The sequence below is a fragment of the Dama dama genome, chromosome 14, assembly GCF_033118175.1.
Source record: "Dama dama isolate Ldn47 chromosome 14, ASM3311817v1, whole genome shotgun sequence".
NCBI lineage: Eukaryota > Metazoa > Chordata > Mammalia > Artiodactyla > Cervidae > Dama > Dama dama.
This window is the reverse complement of record NC_083694.1, coordinates 59083790-59102800: the sequence shown is the minus strand read 5'-3', so window position 1 is coordinate 59102800 and position 19011 is coordinate 59083790. Positions and strand designations below refer to the sequence as shown.

Below are 19011 nucleotides of genomic sequence, written 5' to 3'. Positions count from 1 at the left end.
AGAAGAAGATAAAAAAGAAGGCCTGTTCTCCTTTTCTCCTCCTCCTCTAATTCATCGGGTGCACTGCCCCTAGCACAGGGAAAGCAAGTGGAGGAAAGTGGGGAAATGACATGCAAACCAAGAGACAAAACTATCACAGCCAGGGTATTTTTGTCTCCATCTTCAAGTCATTTCATTTCTGTCAAACTCCTTCACTCCAACTTGCTTTCCAGGCTACCTCCCAACTACAAATAGTCCCCTCGACAAGTCCCAGCCTAGTTTCCGGAGGAAGTATTTCTCACACCTATTTCAAGGGCAAAGTCACTGGGCAACGTGGAGATGGTCCTCGGAGCTTCAGCAAATGAAGACCTTTATCCTGTAGCCTCAGTGCCAATTACAGTCGCTGTTTCACTGCCGCCTTGTCCAGGTACACAGAAGATGGGAAGGCTCTCTGCATTATCTGGTCATAGCACACAATTACAGACTCTGCTCTTGTTAACTGCCAGCCTGTGCCCTAATCAAGGTGATCTGACTCATGAGCCACTGGAGTTACATCCAATCTGAAATTCTTGCCAGGATTGCAGTCTACTATCTTTCTAGGTGCAATATATTTATGGGCAACAAAGCAGGAGAAAGGTATATGCCATAATACTAAAGCTCTCAGGAATCTTCACCAAAATCCTCCAAAAATAATGGACAATTGACAGTGGGAAATTCTCCACAATACAGCACATAACCTCAGACTCAAGCCAGAGTCCTCTGGGGCTATAATGAACTCCTCTACAGTAAGAAATCCTGAGTGAATATCCACAGGTTCATTACAATGAGCTTCATTAGCTCAGTGGCTAAAAACACATTTGATCTTCCTACTTTAAACCATGTTCATTTCCACATGAAACATGTGCTCCCCTGCTGAGCTGACCCACGCCATCAGTGGGGGAGAAGTCCCCCACTGCTCCTCAATGGCACAAAGTCAGACATGCCATTTCTTTCTTTCCTCTTTTAACCTAGAAAAGCACAAATGTGTGGGGAGCATCTCACAAACCATGAGCGAGACTCTGTAGGTCTACAGGGCAACTGGCCCCGGCACAGAAAGGTTAGCGCCAGTAAGCACACAACACAGTAAATGCAGGGTGACATTCAGAGCAGCCAGTTCCCTGAGAAAAAGAGAACCCTTTTGTTAGATCTATTAGATGAGCAAGAAAGAAAAGAAGAATCATGTAAAATGTAATACCACATTTTAAATCAGATTAACATTTTCAAAAAGGTTATGGTATCCACTGCAGAAGAGAGTGCCATAAGAAAATAAAATTATCTCCCTATGCAGATGTAGCTTTCAAGAAAAATGAAACATATTCAGAGTGGACTGTTGACCTGCCACCATTCTTCATGGCAAATCTGGTTATCCTAGGCACTTTTTTCCACAAGTACAAGACCTTCCCTATTAATAACTGGATAAGGTTACCACCCTCCATCCAAATCAGAGAATCCCCCAAGTATAAGTTACATCATTCCTTATATTTAACTTTTCAGCCCAATGTGATTAAAGACCAGTAAAATGTAGTGGTCAGAAACCACTAACACAGCACACAGAATTATACATTATCCTCCTAGCTCTCCTCCTAGCAGGAGCAGAAGGGGACAACAGAGGACGAGATGGCCGGATCATCACCGATTCAACAGACATGAGTCTGAGCAAACTCCGGGAGATACTGAAGGACAGGGAAGCCTGGCGTACTGTAGTCTATGGGGTCACAGAGTTGGACATGACTGAGAGACTGAACAACTCCTGGTTCTCCAGTGACTTTCTGCAGCCAAAAACAGATGTATTTGAGGATGCACTGCATGAATAATCAAAATCCTCAAGCATGTTGCATATGAATATGACAGTTCAAAACAGGTCTTGACATGTGTCCTGAATCTTACATCCTGTGAAATTCTGGCCCTTACATAGAGCACAGAAGCATTTCCCAAACAAATGGGCATACTAATCACCTGAGGATCTTATTAAAATGCAGATTCTGATTCAGTAAATCTGTAGCATTGCTCAGGATTCCGAAATGCTTTTAAGTATAGTTGATTTATGAAAATAGCTTCAGGTGTACAACAGAGCAATTTGATATTTTTATAGATAACATGTTGTACAAAGTTATTACAAAATATGTTGCTGTTTAGTTGCTAAGTTGTGTCCAACTCATCTGCAACCCTGTGGACTGTAGCCCACCAGGCTCTTTTGTCCATGCGATTTCCCAGGCAAGAATATTAGAATGGGTTGCCATTTCCTTTTCCAGGGCATCTTCCCCACCCAGGGATCAAACCCATGTCTCTTACATTGGTAGGAGATTGGTAGACAGATTCTTTATCACTGAGCCACCAGGGAAGTTCCATTATAAAATATAGACTGTATTTTATATATTTCCCTGTGTTGTACATTACACCCCTGTCTTATTTATAACTGATAGTTTGAACCTCTTAATCCCCTTCACCTATTTTACCCATCCCTCTGCCCCTCTCCCCGGTGATAACCACTGGTTTCTTCTCTGCATCTGGAATTCTGAATTTTTAAAAAGCCCCTAGGTGATGAGGATGCTGACCTTGCTGTCTCTGGGAGGCAAAAACCTAGAAGACTTAGTTCACCAAGAACTAAGGTCACTCCCTTCGGTATGCTAAAATTTCTTAAGGACCCTATTAATATTTATCAGGTTATTAGGCAGTGCTCTAGGAACCTGACATATATTAATTCATTTAATTCTCCCAGTAACTCATTATTATCGTCCTCACTTCACAGATAAGGAAACTGAGTCACAGAGAAAAAAAAGTAACTTTTCAAGGTCACAGGGCTGGTGAAGGAACTGAGATTTGAACCCAGACAGCTGAGCTCCAAAGCTTTGCTGGTAAACCAGTGCTCACACTGACTCCCAGTAAGAAGAAGGAATATAATTCCGGAAAGGAATTATAAAGGAAGAGAGGTGAGACCAGGAACTTGGATGCCCTATTACAGCACACGCAGAACCCCCAAAAATGCAATGTTTCCACATGGTCACCACCAGAGGGAATATATATTAGTCAATTACATTGTACAGCCAGGAAAAAAAAACAAACATGGTGTATTTTCAATTTGCCAACAGGGCTCCTCTACACACCTTAGCAGATGTTCTCTAAGCAGATCACTGTTACAGTCTGCATGCAGTAGAACCACCGCGAAACTTCCAACAATGGGGTGGAAGGGACCACTGGGATAGGGCTCAGGGCCAAGGCACGGAGTAGGATGCTGAAATTAACTCCCTACTGTCTCTCTCGACTTTTTGGCGCATTCTGGCCGAAGACATGGAAAGAGCGCAGTGAAACCCACAGTCACACCTTGCGCCTCTCGCAACGCCTGCTAGAAAGGCGGCGTCTTCGCAGCGGAAGAGAAAACGTGAAAAGCAGCGACCTCGTGGTGTAGGAAACGTGCCTAATTTCCCCGCCCGGGAGCCTGGGCCGGGCCGGAAGTGCCCGAGGTGCTAAACCCGGAGGGACGGTGCAGCCCAGGCCGCGAGGGGAGTTACGAGGTGCCGTCCGAGGTGCCAAAGCTGGCCACGGGCACACTCTGCCACCCGCGGGGCGGCTGGGCGGCTTTGTCTACCGCCTGGCAACGGGAGGGCGCCTGTCTGGGTAAACACGCCCCTAAGAGAGGCGCGCTGTAAAGCAGCACAAGGTGGGTGGGAAATTTTGGAGAATTGTAGAAGATGGGCGGGCGAGGAACGGGGTGCCTGCTGGGAAAATCTGTAGGGACCTGGCTCGCGGAGTGTTCGCAGCCAGCCGCAGCACGAAACACAATGAAAGCTGTCGCTTTGTGCAGCGGACCGGCCGGGCGGGACTGCAGGGGCTGGACCCTTCCCCCTTGCCCGTACCCTCACCCCAGACAGGTTTAACTCTGGCACCGGCTGGCCCCAGGATCACTCTGTGGGGGTGGGAGGGAGAGGGGAGTGCAAGGGGGGGGGGGGGTGCGAGCTGCAGCAGGAAGAGTGTCTGCTTAGAGATGCTCCCCCGTTTCTAATGAGGGGTGCTCCCTAGAAGCCCCACACGCCAGCCAATCGCGGTGCGGCTGAGGCAGAGAACTAGGGAGGAAGGAAACGGAGGCCAGAGGCTGGGGTGGGGGTAGCAGCGAGATGCCCAGACCCCAAGGTGGGCAAGCCACAAGCTTCCAGGATACTGGAGACCCAAGGTGGCTCCAGCTGCCTCCCCGATGCACACCTAGAGGTTGGGTGGGTGTGAGGGAAGGAAGGCAAAGGAAGACGAGGAGTGGCCTCTTTTTGCAGGTGCATCCCTCCCAAGAAATGTCTCCACGAGCTTCAAAGTCCCATGTCTCCAAGCCTACCCCCGTATATAATCCCCCCGCCTCCAGCTTGCTCCCTACTCATTCCCTCACCAGCAGCCCCTGATTCCTAAAGACCTTGCCAGATGCCCATATTCTTAGTGAAGAACGAGGCCGTGAGATGCCTCATCAGCAGCCTGCATTGGATGCGCTTCACTAAACCTGCCAAGGAGCTCCTTCTCTGCCGTTCACCCTAACACTGCCACCAACAGCTCTTTGTGGAGAGCAGTTCCTATGGAGCTGGAGAGAGAGGAAAGGTGGATTGCTTGCACACCTCTGGGCTCAGCTGATGCAGCCCTCCACTGATGAATTCAGGCCCAGCAGGTCTGCCTGGATCCTGGGAATGGGGAAGGTACTCAGCTGGTCAAGCTTGAAGAGGCAGGAGTACCCAACCCAGACTAAGGAAAGAATGGGCCCTGATGAGCTGCTCTGCCGTGACTGAGAAGAGCACCCGAACTCTGAGCTGTTGGGTTGTGTCATTAGAGACTGCCTCCTGGGACACACTCACTCACTCCTCTTCCAGCAGAACTTAAACTCAATCCCCAGCAGTTAGCTGGGTCCCAGGCCAAACGCTTGCGTTATTTATCCATTTGTCAATGTGTCTACAGCGTTTGGGCTCCGATCTCTTGAAGCTTCTAAGCTGATAAATCCTCTCACGGAGCTTCCGACTTTCCTCCAGGCAGAGTAGGTGTCTTCCCAGCTGGTGGGGATGGGGGCAAAGGGGATGGTTTCAAGGGACGGAAAGGGGGCTGAGTATGAAAGAAAATCCTGAGATTAGAGGCAACCCGTTCTATGCAGCTTGGGAAGGGACCAGGGGGCCGAGAATCCAATCAAGCCCAGCCCCAAAAGGGGCAAACACCGCAACACCATGCACCCAGGAATGCTGGAGACTTTCACGGAGGAAAAATCAGAAACCAAAAGTCTTACCTTGAAAAACACTAGTGCCCACATCGGTTTCTACGGCACCATGCTTGCCTCTTAGATGCACCAAAGTATAGAGTGCACTTCAGCAAAGGGGCAAATCGGCACCAGGAAAGGGATGGGGGGCAAATTCCATGCTAGGCTTCCCCCCTTACCCGAAGAAATGCAAAGGGGAGAGGGGAGTAATGGTGGGCAAGAAAGGATATGGCCAATCGATGAGCTTCTTGGCGTATTTCCTGACAATGTTATCTTCTCCGAAGATGAACAGGGATCTGTTGACGGTGAAACAGTTCTGCCGGACGGGAATAGGGTTGTACAAAGCCATAGTCCGCGCCCTCTGCGCTTTCGACTGCTTGTAGGCGGCCGCCGGCCCTGAGGCCGGCACGGGGGTTCCTTGCCGGTTCCTGCTCTGGTCCGAGTCTCCATCGCCCGACCCCGGCCTGCCGACCACCGCCTCCCCGAAGCGAGCCATCCTGAAGTTTAAACAGACAGAAGACACACAAAGGTGATCGTGGCCGAACACCCGCACACAGCAACAAGCAGAAAGACACACGGAGTCTCAGAGCCGCATCCAGACGGGCACGGGGACCAACGTCTCCGGGGAGCCTCGCGAGCTCTTCGGAGAGGCGGCAGCAGCAACCCCGCCGCTCTGAACTGTTGAATCTAAATGCAACCTCTGCGAAGCTCCATTCCTCAAGGAGGAAAAAAAAGGGGGGGGGGAAAGCTTGGGGGTGCTCCGTTTCTGGAGACAATTTTTTTTTTTTCAAAATGCCAGTGTGTGGTGGCGTTCAGGGACTGGAGAGAAGAGGGGTGGAGTAGGCTGCTCTTCAAACATAGCTCCTCTTCTGGCAGACGCACCACCTAGTTCTGGGAGAGAGGCAGGCACCGGCCCGCTAGGTAACAGTTTGGTAATTTATTGATGGGGGAGGGGAAAAATGAAAACAAAAGAACTTTTCAAAAAAAAAAAAAAAGACAAGGACGAGGTTACGGTGACATGCTTTATAACGCCGGCCCCTGCAAGTCCATCTAAGAAATTCCACAACCAAGACTTGGGTCTTTAAACCTGCCAGCACAGACGCATCCAAAGGTGGAGAAGGAGAGAGGGAGGGAGGGAGGAGAGCGGTATTGAGGTTCCTGCGTAAACCGCAACGCCCAAAATATCAAAATAAGAAGTCGATCCAACCGGAGAGGGACAAATGACTTCAAAGCTCCTGCGCTTGGGAGAGAAGTTGAAAAGCATCCAGAGAGCAGCGAAGCCCGAGTGCCAGCATCCTCCCGGAGCGCTCGCCGCCGCCGCCGCCGCCTCCCCCGATCAGCATGCAACAGCGATCCGCGGCTGCGCCGGGGAGAGGGCGGGAGCGAGCGGGCGGGCGGGCGAGCACTTGGGCGAGGAAGGAACAGGTTGCAGCCGAGCCCAGCGGTGGCCTGGTACGGGAGTTGTCCAGGGACCGAACTTGCTCACTGATGACTCGGTCTTCCTCTTCCACCCCGGCAGCTCCCCCCTCGATGGAGCAGAGAAGAAGACAGGGAACCGGGAGACCGGGGAAGGCGAGGAGGGGAGAGCGAGCGGAGCGCAGAGGCGCAGCGAGGCGCGCACGAGAGCGCCAGGAGAAGCGGGGGCGGGGCCGGCGAGCGCGGGAGGGGCGGGATGGAGCCGGAAGGACCCCGGCCCTTGGCGGCCGGAGGGCTCCCGGGACGCGGGGCTGGTGTGGCTTATTGATCGGTGTAGCCGGAGGGAAGGGGACCTCCTCTGCCAAAGACCAGGCTAGAGTCGCCTCTCCCCAAGTCCTGCGGAGAGGAGACAGACCGGCGCAGCTGGCCGCGCGGGGAGAGCCGAGGCCCGGCGGGGGCGCACACGCACGCGCGCACGCTCTCGCGCCGTCAGTGCCCGCTGGGGCTGTGCCCCGCGCAGTCGCCGGACCTTTGCGTTCTGCGTGCCTTGCACCGGGGCCGGGTCGCCGCGTCTCCGCACCTCCCGGGCTCCGAGCGCACTGCCCTAGCATTCGCCGCGGAGAAGGCAGCACTCCCTTCTGCCCCTGTCTCCACTTAGCAGCCTGGAAGCCCCGTGAGCGACGCTAGGACCTCCGGGGTCTCCGCACTGGAGCCAGCTCTGGTGGGAGCTTTTTGGGTTGAGAGACCCGCCCCTCTCTAAATGCAATCTGGGATGGCCTCTTGGGTTTGGCTCTAGGAGAACCCTGCATTTCTGGAAACGTGGTCTAGATACCGGGTCCCCAGAAGTGAGTTCTGGGCTAAAAACCACCTTTTTGAAATCTTAACAATCAGGGGGATCCGCCCATCCCTACCTCTTACCCTCAAGTCAGCTGCACTGACTTCCTCGAACCCACTCCAGCAATGGAGAAAAAGAATTAGTGTTTGAGCTGCAGACGAGGGAAAGGTGGACCTCAGGCCCCAGAGAAAGAGTTCCCCGGGTTTGGCAACCACGCCCCTCCCCACGAGAGTCAGTGGTCTGATCTGAAGACAGGTAGCAGCTGCTACTGCTTTGCCTGAAGGCGGGCCCTTCCAAGTTGTTCCCACATGAGTGGTGGAGCAGAAGGGGGTGGGGGCAGAGGAGGAAAACTGGAGAGTGACCAGAGCCCAGAGGTTGGAAATCCTGGGTGAGTGAGTGTTCCCTCGCAGATGTGAAAGGCAGTGTCTGTGTGTGAGATAACTGGTGAGAAGGGAGACCACGTGATGTCTGAGTGAGAGGCAGTGTGTGTTCCTCCGTGGACGTGGCGGGGGAGCGAGGCCATGTGAGCACTGACACAGGTCTGCTCTGTGAGAATGTCGGGGCGGGGGGGCGGGGGGGTGAAGGGAGAGTCTCTGGTGCCGGAAAACCCCCACCCGCGCAGACACTGCTCCTTTGGGCATGGCAGGTTGACCTTTTGCTTCAGGGGAGCCCATTTTGAGTCCAATTATGATTTGAGGTGAGTCAGCTCTAATTAGTATTTTGCTTTCCCTACTGCCTTACTCTGTCCGTCTACCTCCCTTAGTTGGAGGGTCCTTTTCTGTCTGAACACCTAGTCAGAGTGAAAGGGAAGGTGGTACTGTGAACCCAAAGGCCCATCAGCTATCAGTTGTTTCCAACCAGTCACAAGTGACTCTCTCAATAGCTCTGTAAACTACACAGGCTTAGAGAAGGCTCTCCAAGAAGACCAAATCCATGCTTTCAGAGGTAGGACCGTAACCCATAGCACGAAATTCATTCAAATCACTGGACAAATGTTTTTAAGCCCAAGGCATTCTTTTAGGAACTGAGCACACACTCCTGAACAAAATTGTGTTGTTGAGTCTTGTTAAGTCGTGTTGGACTCTTTACAACCCCACAGACCGCAGCACACCAGGCTTCCCTGTCCTTCACTATCTCGTGGAGTTTGCTTAAACTCATGTCCACTGAGTCAGTGATGCCATCCAACCATCTCATCCTCTGTCGCCCCCTTCTCCTCCTGCCCTCAACCTTTCCCATGTTCAGAGTCTTTTCCAGTGAGTTGGCCCTTCCCATCAGGTGGCCAAAGTATTGGGCAAAATAGATGATGACAAAAATAAAGCATCTGCTTGTGTGATTAAATTGTATAACCTTACTGGCTGGAATGCATAATGGATCTCATTCTCATGCTGCAATATCACCCCCTTTGGTCCTTGTCCTGGCCTTTAAAGGCTGAAAGGTGGCATGCCTGTTTTCAATGCTCAGAGAAGCAAGGCTCACCAACATGTTACTTCCAGGAAGAGGTTTTTGGAAGACCAGGAACCCTTGACTTGTGTCTTCAATGTCACCCATACAACAGAGATCCAGTACTGATTCCTTTGCTCTCTCTACAATGTCCTCTGTGCTCTGTGGCTGTTAAAATTCTTTAGGGACCTAGAATTCCCACAGCAGGATATTATTCATAGAAATGTGAGGGCCCCCTGGAGTTGAGGCTTACCTTCCCACCTTCCGAGCAGGCACAAATCACAAATGTATGGTTGGGGATGATGTAACGTATCCTGGGGAGCACGGGTGCCTCTGTAGGGGAGTTCAAGCTGCGACTTCCTGGAGGGTGCAGCCCGGGAGCACAGAGGCAAATATGATGGCAAAAATCGCTTTCAGAATGGACTTGGCCTAAGGACAGTAATGCTGGGAGGAAGGCACTCTCTCATATTCACCCCCACCTGGCTTCACAGCTCTTGAGCCCTCTGAGATCTGTGGACTGCTTTTATGCTCTCCCATGTCTCCATTCTCCCAGCCCTCAGATGGCTATAGTTTTAATGGCTGAATAATAGTTTATGTCTTTAATAATTTTTAGTTTATATAAACCTCACTCCAAACCTCTGAGGCCAGCCTGGCAAACATGTATGATGACCCTGATTTGGTGGACAAATCAGAGTTTCATAAATGTTAAGTAGTTTGTCCACATCTAATGAGAGGCAAAGCTGAGACTTGTAACAGCTCTTCTGACTTTCACTTGATGGTTCTTTCTAATATCCAGGCTAATTTCTTCTGGGCAGTAATAGTGTAGTTCCAAATTGTTCACCATCAAGAGAAGAAACTATACAGTCACGCTAAGCCTATGGGAATACTGTGCTTACCATCCTCAAATTGAATCTGATCAATGGCCAAATGCTTCTGGGACTATGCTGGGAAGATGCTTAACTGGGAACACATCTACTGCCCTCAAGATCTGGGAGGATCCTTAGGAAAAAAAACCCTGAGATTAGGTCACTGCCATAATGCTCTTTGTAAGGGAACTTGGTGGGCATTCTCCTTCCTTTGTCCCTAGTTCCACTGTCCTCTTAAAGAGACCACAAATGGAAATGTAAAAAATCAGCAATTGGTCATAACTCTGATTGGGAACTGGTTTCCTAAAATCCCTTTCCAGCTCCGGAGGGATATTAGCCATATTTTTGTTGTTAGAGCACCATCTACCGGTCATATGTGAGCACATCGCTGTGATCTCAGATACTTGGCCACCTCACACCTCATACCTCAGGGCCTAGACATTCCTAAAGAGGTGACCTCTGGTCACCAGACCTCTATTCCTCTGTCATACTTTCTTGAAGCCCAAGCCCAAAATTTTGCCATCAATGCAACCAGGCATCTCATGGTACTTGAAACGTGCAGTCCCCCACACTGGACATAGGGGTACGAGGTCAAAACACACACACACATGAGTTAAGATGGTGCAGCCAAAAGGTCTACATGTATTTTCTGCACACAGTGACCTGCAAACTATAAACCCAAAAGGATCTAAGAAAGCAAGTGAAAACCTTTCCTAGCATATGAATCCAATGCAGACACTTCCATTTCAAAGTATTCACCCCTCAGCCTCTCTGTTCCAATGCACCATTCAGACTGCAAGTAGGAGAGGAGTTAACTGGTAGAGGGTCCCTCCAGCTTCCCTGGAAAAGGAAGGAAACAAGGTTACCACACTCCTGAACCAGGCAGGCCATGGGAATTTGTACCAAGATGGAGAGACGCGAGTGGCAAGGATGGAAAAGCACTTAGCCTCTTTCCCTCATTCATAAAGCTCTTCCCGGATCCATCAGGCCTTGGGCCATCTTCATAGAAGATTTCAGCCCATCACTGACGAGTCTGCAAACCTTGCCTCATCCAAAAGGATTGTTCCCTCCCACCAGCCCCACCCCCCTCTCCATTCCCAGTTCTATCCAGATAGCTTATGCTTGCTTGAATGATCAGAGCCCCTTTTGTTCTATTTTTCCCCTGCTGAGCCTTTCCAAGAAATAGACTCTTATGCAAAGCAGTGCTCTAAGGAACATAATGCAGAGAGGATTTGGGAGTGGGTTTTAAGAAAAAAGTTGGCAGGAGACCATGTGCAAATTCACAGCAGAGCAGGAGAGCATTATGGCGATGCAGACATCTTGGGAGTCTGGTGGCTTCCACAATACCTTACAGCCTTGACTTGGGTAAAAGCATAACTTCACATCCTTATGTAATGTCTGTGCCTAGAACCAGCATTTCTCAAACCTATGCCCGAGAAACCCCACAGCACCAACACTCTATCAACTAACTATAGATGTGCAAATTTTGCTAAAATATGTTTTTTAAACCATTCATTTATGACAACTCAATATTTCCTGGGTGCCAACCGTGGTGATATTATCTCAGCTGCAGGACTGTGAGACACACTCTATTATCTGGGGCCCAGAGCTTCAGGGACGTGTCCAAGTGCACAGAGAGAGGAAACACAGCTGCAGCTCCTGATAATAAGGTCAGGATTCCTTGCACTGCGCAACCCCTCTTAACATACAGCATGTCAGGATAATGTTTTCCTTGCTTAAGAGTCCAGTCATAGGTACGATCTTAGACTTTGGAGAATAAGCCATGGCCTTGAGCCAGAGAGTCTCACTGAAGGTTAAATTTCTAAGAATACCCATCGCCTGTCCCATAGGGATGTTTCGAAGTTAGTTAAGCTCTTAGATCAGTACCTGGCACACAATAGGTGCTATCTATGTATTTGTTAAATACATTCAGCTACGGTAGCTGTGACCACCGTACACACAGCAAACACTGAATATCTGACTGTTTTCTGCTTCTAAAAGCAGACTTCAGAAGTGCAGCCCAGCGGTGTGTCTGGTATGTGCAGAGTAGACAGAGGAGCCAAGAAGTGTGTCTGAAATTTGGTCAGAAAGATCATAAGGGAAAAGAGAAAAGAAAGCAAAATATTAGAGACCAGAGTCTAAAGAGCCCAAAGGCCTTGATACCTGGGGGAAATGTGCTTCCTTAATTCATAAGCCCATGGAACAAATAAGAATTAACCCTTTTTAATGTGCTGGGCATTATTCTCAGGGATTCTGAGGCTCAAGGGAAAATTAGACACAGTCGTGGCCCCTAAGAGCTTACAGTTTTAAAGAGGAAAAGGGGAAAACATCCTTATGAAAGACACTGATAGCAGGCAGAATGTGGCCTGCGCTCTAAGAGAGCACAGATGGGGGAAGATCCAAGGAGGGAGACATTCCCTCAGGCTGGAGGCAGCTCGAAAGAAAAAGAGAAGAATCAGCAGGGCACTAGGGGCCCAGAGAAGCCCTGGGGGACAGGGTGGCCTGAGCAGGGGTGTGGTGGTGAATGATAGGGAATTCCTAAAACAGTCAGAATTTCATTCTCTTTCCCTGCATCTAGGATCACAAAGAGTCTAGCATTACCACTTCAATCCTTTGTTTTCCATAAGATGAGTCACTTTGCAGCCCAGACAAAAGTCAACCTTAAGAGAAATTAACCCCCTGCTGGCTCAGATGATAAGGAATCTGCCCTCAATATGGGAGACCCAGGTTCAATCCCTGGGTTGGGAAGATCCCCTGGAGTAGGGAGTGGCTACCCACTCCAGTACTCTTATCTGGAGAATTCCATGGACAGAGCAGCTTGGCAGGCTACAGTCATGCGGTCGCAAAGAGTCAGACACTAAGCAACTATCACTTGGGTTTCTCCAATGGCTCAGCGGGTAGAGAATCCACCTACAATGCGGGAGACACAGGAGATGCAGGTTCAATCCCTGGGTAGGGAAGATCCCTTGCAGAAGGACTTGGCAACCTATTCCAGTAAATATTCTTGCCTGGAGAATCCCATGGACAGAGGGGCCTGGGGGCTACAGTCCAAAGGGTCACAAAGAGTCGGACACAACTGACTAATCACACACCACGCACACACCATCTGTTGGGAAAGTCAGTTTGGAGGTCCAGTGTCTAGCCCCAGACAACCAAGGATGCCTGCCCCATCACCTCAGCACCCACTGCCAGTGTCTAGCCCGGCTGCCCAGCCAAGACAGAAGGCGGCAGGACCACTCCACAGAGCTCCAACCCTGACTGAGGGGAATGAGTCAAGGGTGCATCGCCATCTTACATCATTGTTGTGAGAACAATGGACAGAAACACGTCCATCCGTCCACCCCCTTGGACTCTTGACTCAGAAAATAAAATACAGCCCACACACATTGCAGAGCTTGCGAAGCCTGGTGGGCTCAGGCTGGTTCATTCATTCAGCAAACAGAAAGTGAGCGCCTTTCACATGTCAGGCGTGGTGTCGGGCACCAGAGCCAAGGGGACAGTGAGGAGGCTGAAGAGGGTACCAGGCTGCATCCTGCAATGACCGGCCAGTCTTGATCCACTCACGCCCCATGTTTCACTCTTGAAGACGATGTCCCACCAGCAGGGAAAGTGGCTCACAGCCCAAGGATAGCCTAGGAGAGCTCTGACCGCCAAGAGAAGAGAACGCGTGCCCATCCCACCCACCAGGCTTGCCTCTCACAGGACTCTGGGTTGGAATCATCACAGATTAAGCCACCACCTGTCCATCACCACACCCTTTCTCTCCCACTCTCTCCTCCGCTGAGCAGCTGCTCACACCCACCTGGTATAAAATAATCAGAGTGAATAAGGCATTCCCATATGATATGGACTTGAGGCCAGCTTTGAAACGTGCATCCAGGCAGACCGGGCTGGCTCTGTCCCCTTCCAACCCCCTGGAAACTGCACGAAGACCCCACTGACCCCATGTGGTCCCTGTTCTCCCCTCCTTCTCCTTGACCACACTAGCGTCTGGCACCACTGACCTCTCCTCCCTCGCTTAGCATCTCAGTTTCCACTCCTCCCACCTCACCGCCTGGTCCTCTTACTCCTCTTATCCCTCTCCCTTTATCAGGGGAGCCCTGCATGGGTCTGCCCTCAACCTCCTGACCTCCCTCTGACTCCTCTCCCTTTGGGGTCACGTCCTTACCCACAGTTTCAGCTACCCCTCTATTTCCTCATCCAGCCTCTGTCCCATGCTTTTCACCTCATTTCCATATGCAAATACACAGTTAAGTAATGGGTATCTCCATACGCACTGGGCTATCCATCATCATCTCAATGTATTTAAAAGTGAATTCATTATAATTCCTTCGAAGCAAGTTCCCCCTCCAAAAATTACACCTTCTACCAGGTGACATGATTCTCCCTGTCAGTCACTTGACTTCAGCGATAGGTCCTCACTACCTAAAACAGGGCCAAACTCCTTAGCCTGACCCACCTTGCCAACACCAACCTACCTTGCCAACACCATCTCCCATGTTCCAGAGTATTAACATAGTTATAAAACTTCAAAACTCTTGCTCACAGCACCTGCTTCAGACTGACCCAAGCACACTCTTCTTCTTTTCTGCTTCTCTGACTCCTCGGTATCCTTCCAAATGTGTGGTGGTGGTGGTTGAGTCAATAAGTCATGTCCAATTCTTGCAATCCATGCCAGGCTCCTCTGTCCATGGGATTCTCCAGGCAAGAATACTGGAGTGGGTTGTCATTTCCTTCTCCAGGAGTGTGGTTAAGTTCAATTCTGCCTTTTCCATGAAGCCTTCCATAACCTCTCCAACTCTAGGGAGCCTTCTGTCACCTCTCCAATTCAATCTATGATCTGTACCTCCTGCAAACTCATAAAACTTTTGTAGCTCTCATGTATAGTAATGCTTTTACTCACTGTCATTGTTGCCATGGATATAAGTTCACCAGTACATTTCTATTTAATTTTACGGTTAGGTATGCTGTGTCTCAGAGAAGGCAATGGCAAGGCACCCCTCTCCAGTACTCTTGCCTGAAAAATCCCATGGACGGAGGAGCCTGGTAGGCTGCAGTCCATGGGTAGCTAAGAGTCAGGCACGACTGAGCGACTTCACTTTCACTTTTCACTTTCATGCATTGGAGAAGGAAATGGCAACCCACTCCAGTATTCTTGCCTGGAGTATCCCAGGGACAGAGGAGCCTAGTGGGCTGCCGTCTATGGGGTCGCACAGAGTCAGACACGACTGAAGCGGCTTAGCAGCAGCAGCAGCAGCAGCAGCAAATGCTGTGTCTCCTCCACTGTGGTATAAGCTTCTTAAATGCAGAAGACGTATCTTCCCCTTCTTTATTACCTGGCGTGCCTGCATCATTCTCCATGCATGCGTGTGTGCTAAGTCGATTGAGTCGTGTCCTCCTTTTTACAATCCTATGGACTGTAGCCTGCCAGGCTCCGCTGTCCAAGGAATTCTCCACGTAAGAATACTAGAGTGGGTTGCCATGCCCTCCTCCAGGGGATCTTCCCAATCCAGGGATGGAACCCACACCTCTTACGTCTCCTGCATTGGCAGGCAGGTTCTTTACCACTAGCACCACCTGGGAAGCCTTTACTTTAGCAGGCCTTTGCTAAATACATAGTCAATGAATGAATGAGTGAATCTTCTGCAACTCTTTTTGGTGAAAAAGAGCTTTGGCATCAACCAGGTAGCAGGTCCCTGTCTGAGGGACTGCCCTTCTCCTAATAGATTCTGCCACTGAGTCTGTTGTCAGGTATTTCCAGTTGTTCCTTCCGGGTTGAGTGTTCATTCTCCCCTTAATAAGAAAGGATGCTTAGCGCTCATGCAGGAGATCAGGTGACTCTAATTCAGGGGGAGCTTTTCTAGCACAATAACAACCTCACCCTCATTTATCCATCATAAATTATAGGGTTCATTCCCCTATGAGGAATAGCTCCTGCTCTTTAAAAACATAATTGAATTAAGATTTGGGGTATCAGTTAATAAAAAAGAGACATCCAAATCTCTACACAGAGAATATTTTCAGATCCCTTTTCACAGAACATAAAACAAAGAATAAAATTCTGCTTCAAAAAAAAATCAACTACAGTCTTAATTGGTTCTATCTCTTCTCTCTACAAAAAAAGGCAAATGTCACCATCATACCTCTTTCCCTTATGAAGAACTGCATGTGAAAGAGCAATACCATTTTTTTTTTTTTTTTTTTTTGCAATGCCATTTTTGATTGTATGCAGATACATGTACTAGCTTCTGATCTGATCTCAAGTTCTGCCAGGCTGGGTCCAAACATACACAAGGAATCTTCCTAAGCTGTCGAGAACTTTCAAACAGGCTTAACACAGTACAATCAAAGGTGAAGAATTATAAGCTTTTTTGAAGTTTTCTAAATATTCGTAATGTGCCATTTAAAAATGGGAAAGGTGGAAATGTAATTCTCAATCAAAAGAGAGAATTTATGAAATACTTCTAATACCCTTAATAAGCCAGTCCTTTGGACACACACATAGACATATTATACAGCCCTTTCCATTAAAGACTTTTTGTGGTTTTTTTTTCTTCACATAATCCCCCCATCATTCAATCACATTCTTCAAAGAAGTTCTGCAGATGGAAAGTGGTCATGTGTTAATATAACCACCCAGAATTTCCTATCATGCATGCTGTTTTCCCTCTGTTAAAATACTCTATATTTTCCAATAAGTCATAATTTCATATGGCAGATTCCAGAACTATAAAAAACAGAAAACAAATGGACATGCATCAAGCAAACAAAGAATAATTACAAAGAAAAGTACTAATCAATGGGCTTCTGGTTCAAGATAGCAGAGTAGAAGGACATGTGCTCATCTCCTCCTGCGAGAGCACCAAAATCACAACTAGTTGTTGAACAACCATTGACAGGAGATGCTGGAACCCACCAAAAAAAGCATACCCCATGTCCAAAGACAAAGAAGAAGCTACAGTGAGGCAGTAAGAGGGGCGCAAATGTGATCAAATCAAATCCCATAGCCACCAGAGAGAACAATAATACTAGAGAAGTTCTCTTCTTGTGACGGTTCTGAGCCTCACATCAGGCTTCTGATCCTGGGGATATAGCAAAAGGACTAGGAATCCCCAGGGAACCTGACTGGGAAGGCCAGCAGGATTTGATTACAAGATTTCCACAAGACTGAGGGAAATCGATTCCACTGTTGGAAGGCATAAACAAAATTGTGCATGCACCAAGACCCAGGGTAAAGAAGCAGTGACCCCACAGGAGACTGAACCATACCTACCGGCTGGTGTTGGAGGGTCATCTGTGTAGGTGTGGGTTGTTCACCAGAGGGCGGGGGCACTGGCAACAGCAGTCCTGGAAGGTCTCCTTGGCATAAGTCCCCCTGGAGGTCACCATTAACCCTATCTTAGAGCCCACTGACCCCAAGGCTGGGTCACCTCAGGTCAAACAACTAATGGGGAGGGAGTACAACCCCACCCATCAGTACACAATACGACTACAGCTTTACCGAGCAAGCCCTGCCCACCAGAGCAAGACCCAGTTTTTCCCACAGCCAAGCCCTCCCATCAGGAAGCTTACACGGGCCTCAAATTCATCCACCAAAAGGAGGACAGAAGTAAGAAGAAGCATAATTTTGCAGCAGCTAAAATGAAAACCACATTACAGAGAGCTTATCAGAATGAGAAAGCAGAAAGTTATGTCCCGATGAAGGGACAAGATGAAACCCCCAAAAGACAACTAAATGAAGTGGAGATAGGCAACCTTCCAAAAAAGAATTCAGAATAATGATAATGAAGATGATCTAGGATCTCAGAAACAGAATGGAGAAGATGCAAGAAATGTTTACTGAAGACCTAGACGAACTAAAGAACAAACAGAGATGAACAACAGACCAGAAGGAATCAATAGGAGAAGAACTGAGGCAGAAGAACAGATCAGTGACCTGGAGGGCAGAATGGTGGAAATCACTGCCGCAGAACAGAATATAGAAGAAAGGATTGGAAAAAAAAAAAAAATGAAGACAACCTGAGAGATCTCTGGGACATTAAATGCACCAACATTCGAATTATAGGTGTCCCAGAAGGAGAAGAGAGAAAAGACCCAAGAAAACATTTGAAGAGGTAATAGCTGAAAATTTCCCTAACATGGGAAGGGAAATAGTCAACCAAGTCCAGGAAGCACAGAGTCACAGGCAGGATAAACCAAGGAGGAACACATCAAGACACATAGTAATCAAAATGACAAAAATTAAAGACAAAGATAAAATATTAAAAACAACAAGGGGGAAATGACAGATAATATACAAAGGAACTCCCATAAGGTTATCAGCTGATTTCTAAACAGAAACTCTACAAGTCGGAAGGGAATGGCAGGATATAGTTCAAGTGGTGGAAGGGAAGAACCTACAACCAAGAATACTCCACCCAGCAAGACTCTCAAGCAGATTTGACAGAGAATCAAAAGCTTTCCAGACAAGCAAAAGTTAAAAGAATTCAGCACCACCAAGCCAGCTTTACAACAAACGGTCAAGGACCTTCTCCAGGCAGGAAACACAAGAGAAGGAAAAGACCTACACAAATTAAACCCAGAACAATTAAGAAAATGGCAATAGGATCAGACATATTAATAATTACCTTAAGCGTAAAATGGATTAAATGCAGCAAGCAAAAGACATTGATTGGCTGGGCAGATGAAAACATGTGCATGTATGCACTTCCACTTACCACATCACTCTACTTAACCCTCCAAATTATATGTAATTATTTTATATTGTTAGGTTAATCATGTTTCCATTATGGCTTGCAATTGTAATTGTCTTTTATTTTTGTCTACTGATTGTGAAAACTAATAAATATCTTTTACTATTGTGATTATGTAACTATTATTCACTTAAAACCATTGTGTCACAATTGGCCAACAGAAAATAATAGAATTCAGTATCACTAAAACTATCACTTAATAGAAAAACCTGTAATCACTTTTTAAAATCCAGATGCATATCAGAATTGTCTTGGAAATTTTTTGAAAAATACAAACACCCAGGTATTGCTTTTTTTCTCCAAACTCCAGAACTGTTTCTAATGAGCAGTCATGTTTAAAAACAACTAGACTATACGATGCTGTTTTACTTTTATCGACTTTATTTCACTTTCTATTTCATATTCAGTGCCCCCTTTTAATTTAGTTTATGTTTTCCAATTTTTCCATCTCTCTTTTTGTTGTTCTTT

At 48.2% G+C, this 19011-nt stretch overlaps 1 protein-coding gene across 3 annotated transcripts in view; it reads right to left on the bottom strand.

The window, feature by feature from the left end:
- Window positions 1-5729, bottom strand: part of CACNA1E (calcium voltage-gated channel subunit alpha1 E) — a 326283-nt gene extending 320554 nt beyond the window's left edge. For all 3 annotated transcript variants that reach the window (XM_061161261.1, XM_061161262.1, XM_061161263.1), the window contains exon 1: window positions 5464-5729. In XM_061161261.1, coding sequence (XP_061017244.1) covers window positions 5464-5729 — 266 coding nt within the window. The remainder of the gene's footprint in view (window positions 1-5463) is intronic.
- Between the last annotated feature and the right edge of the window lie 13282 nt (window positions 5730-19011).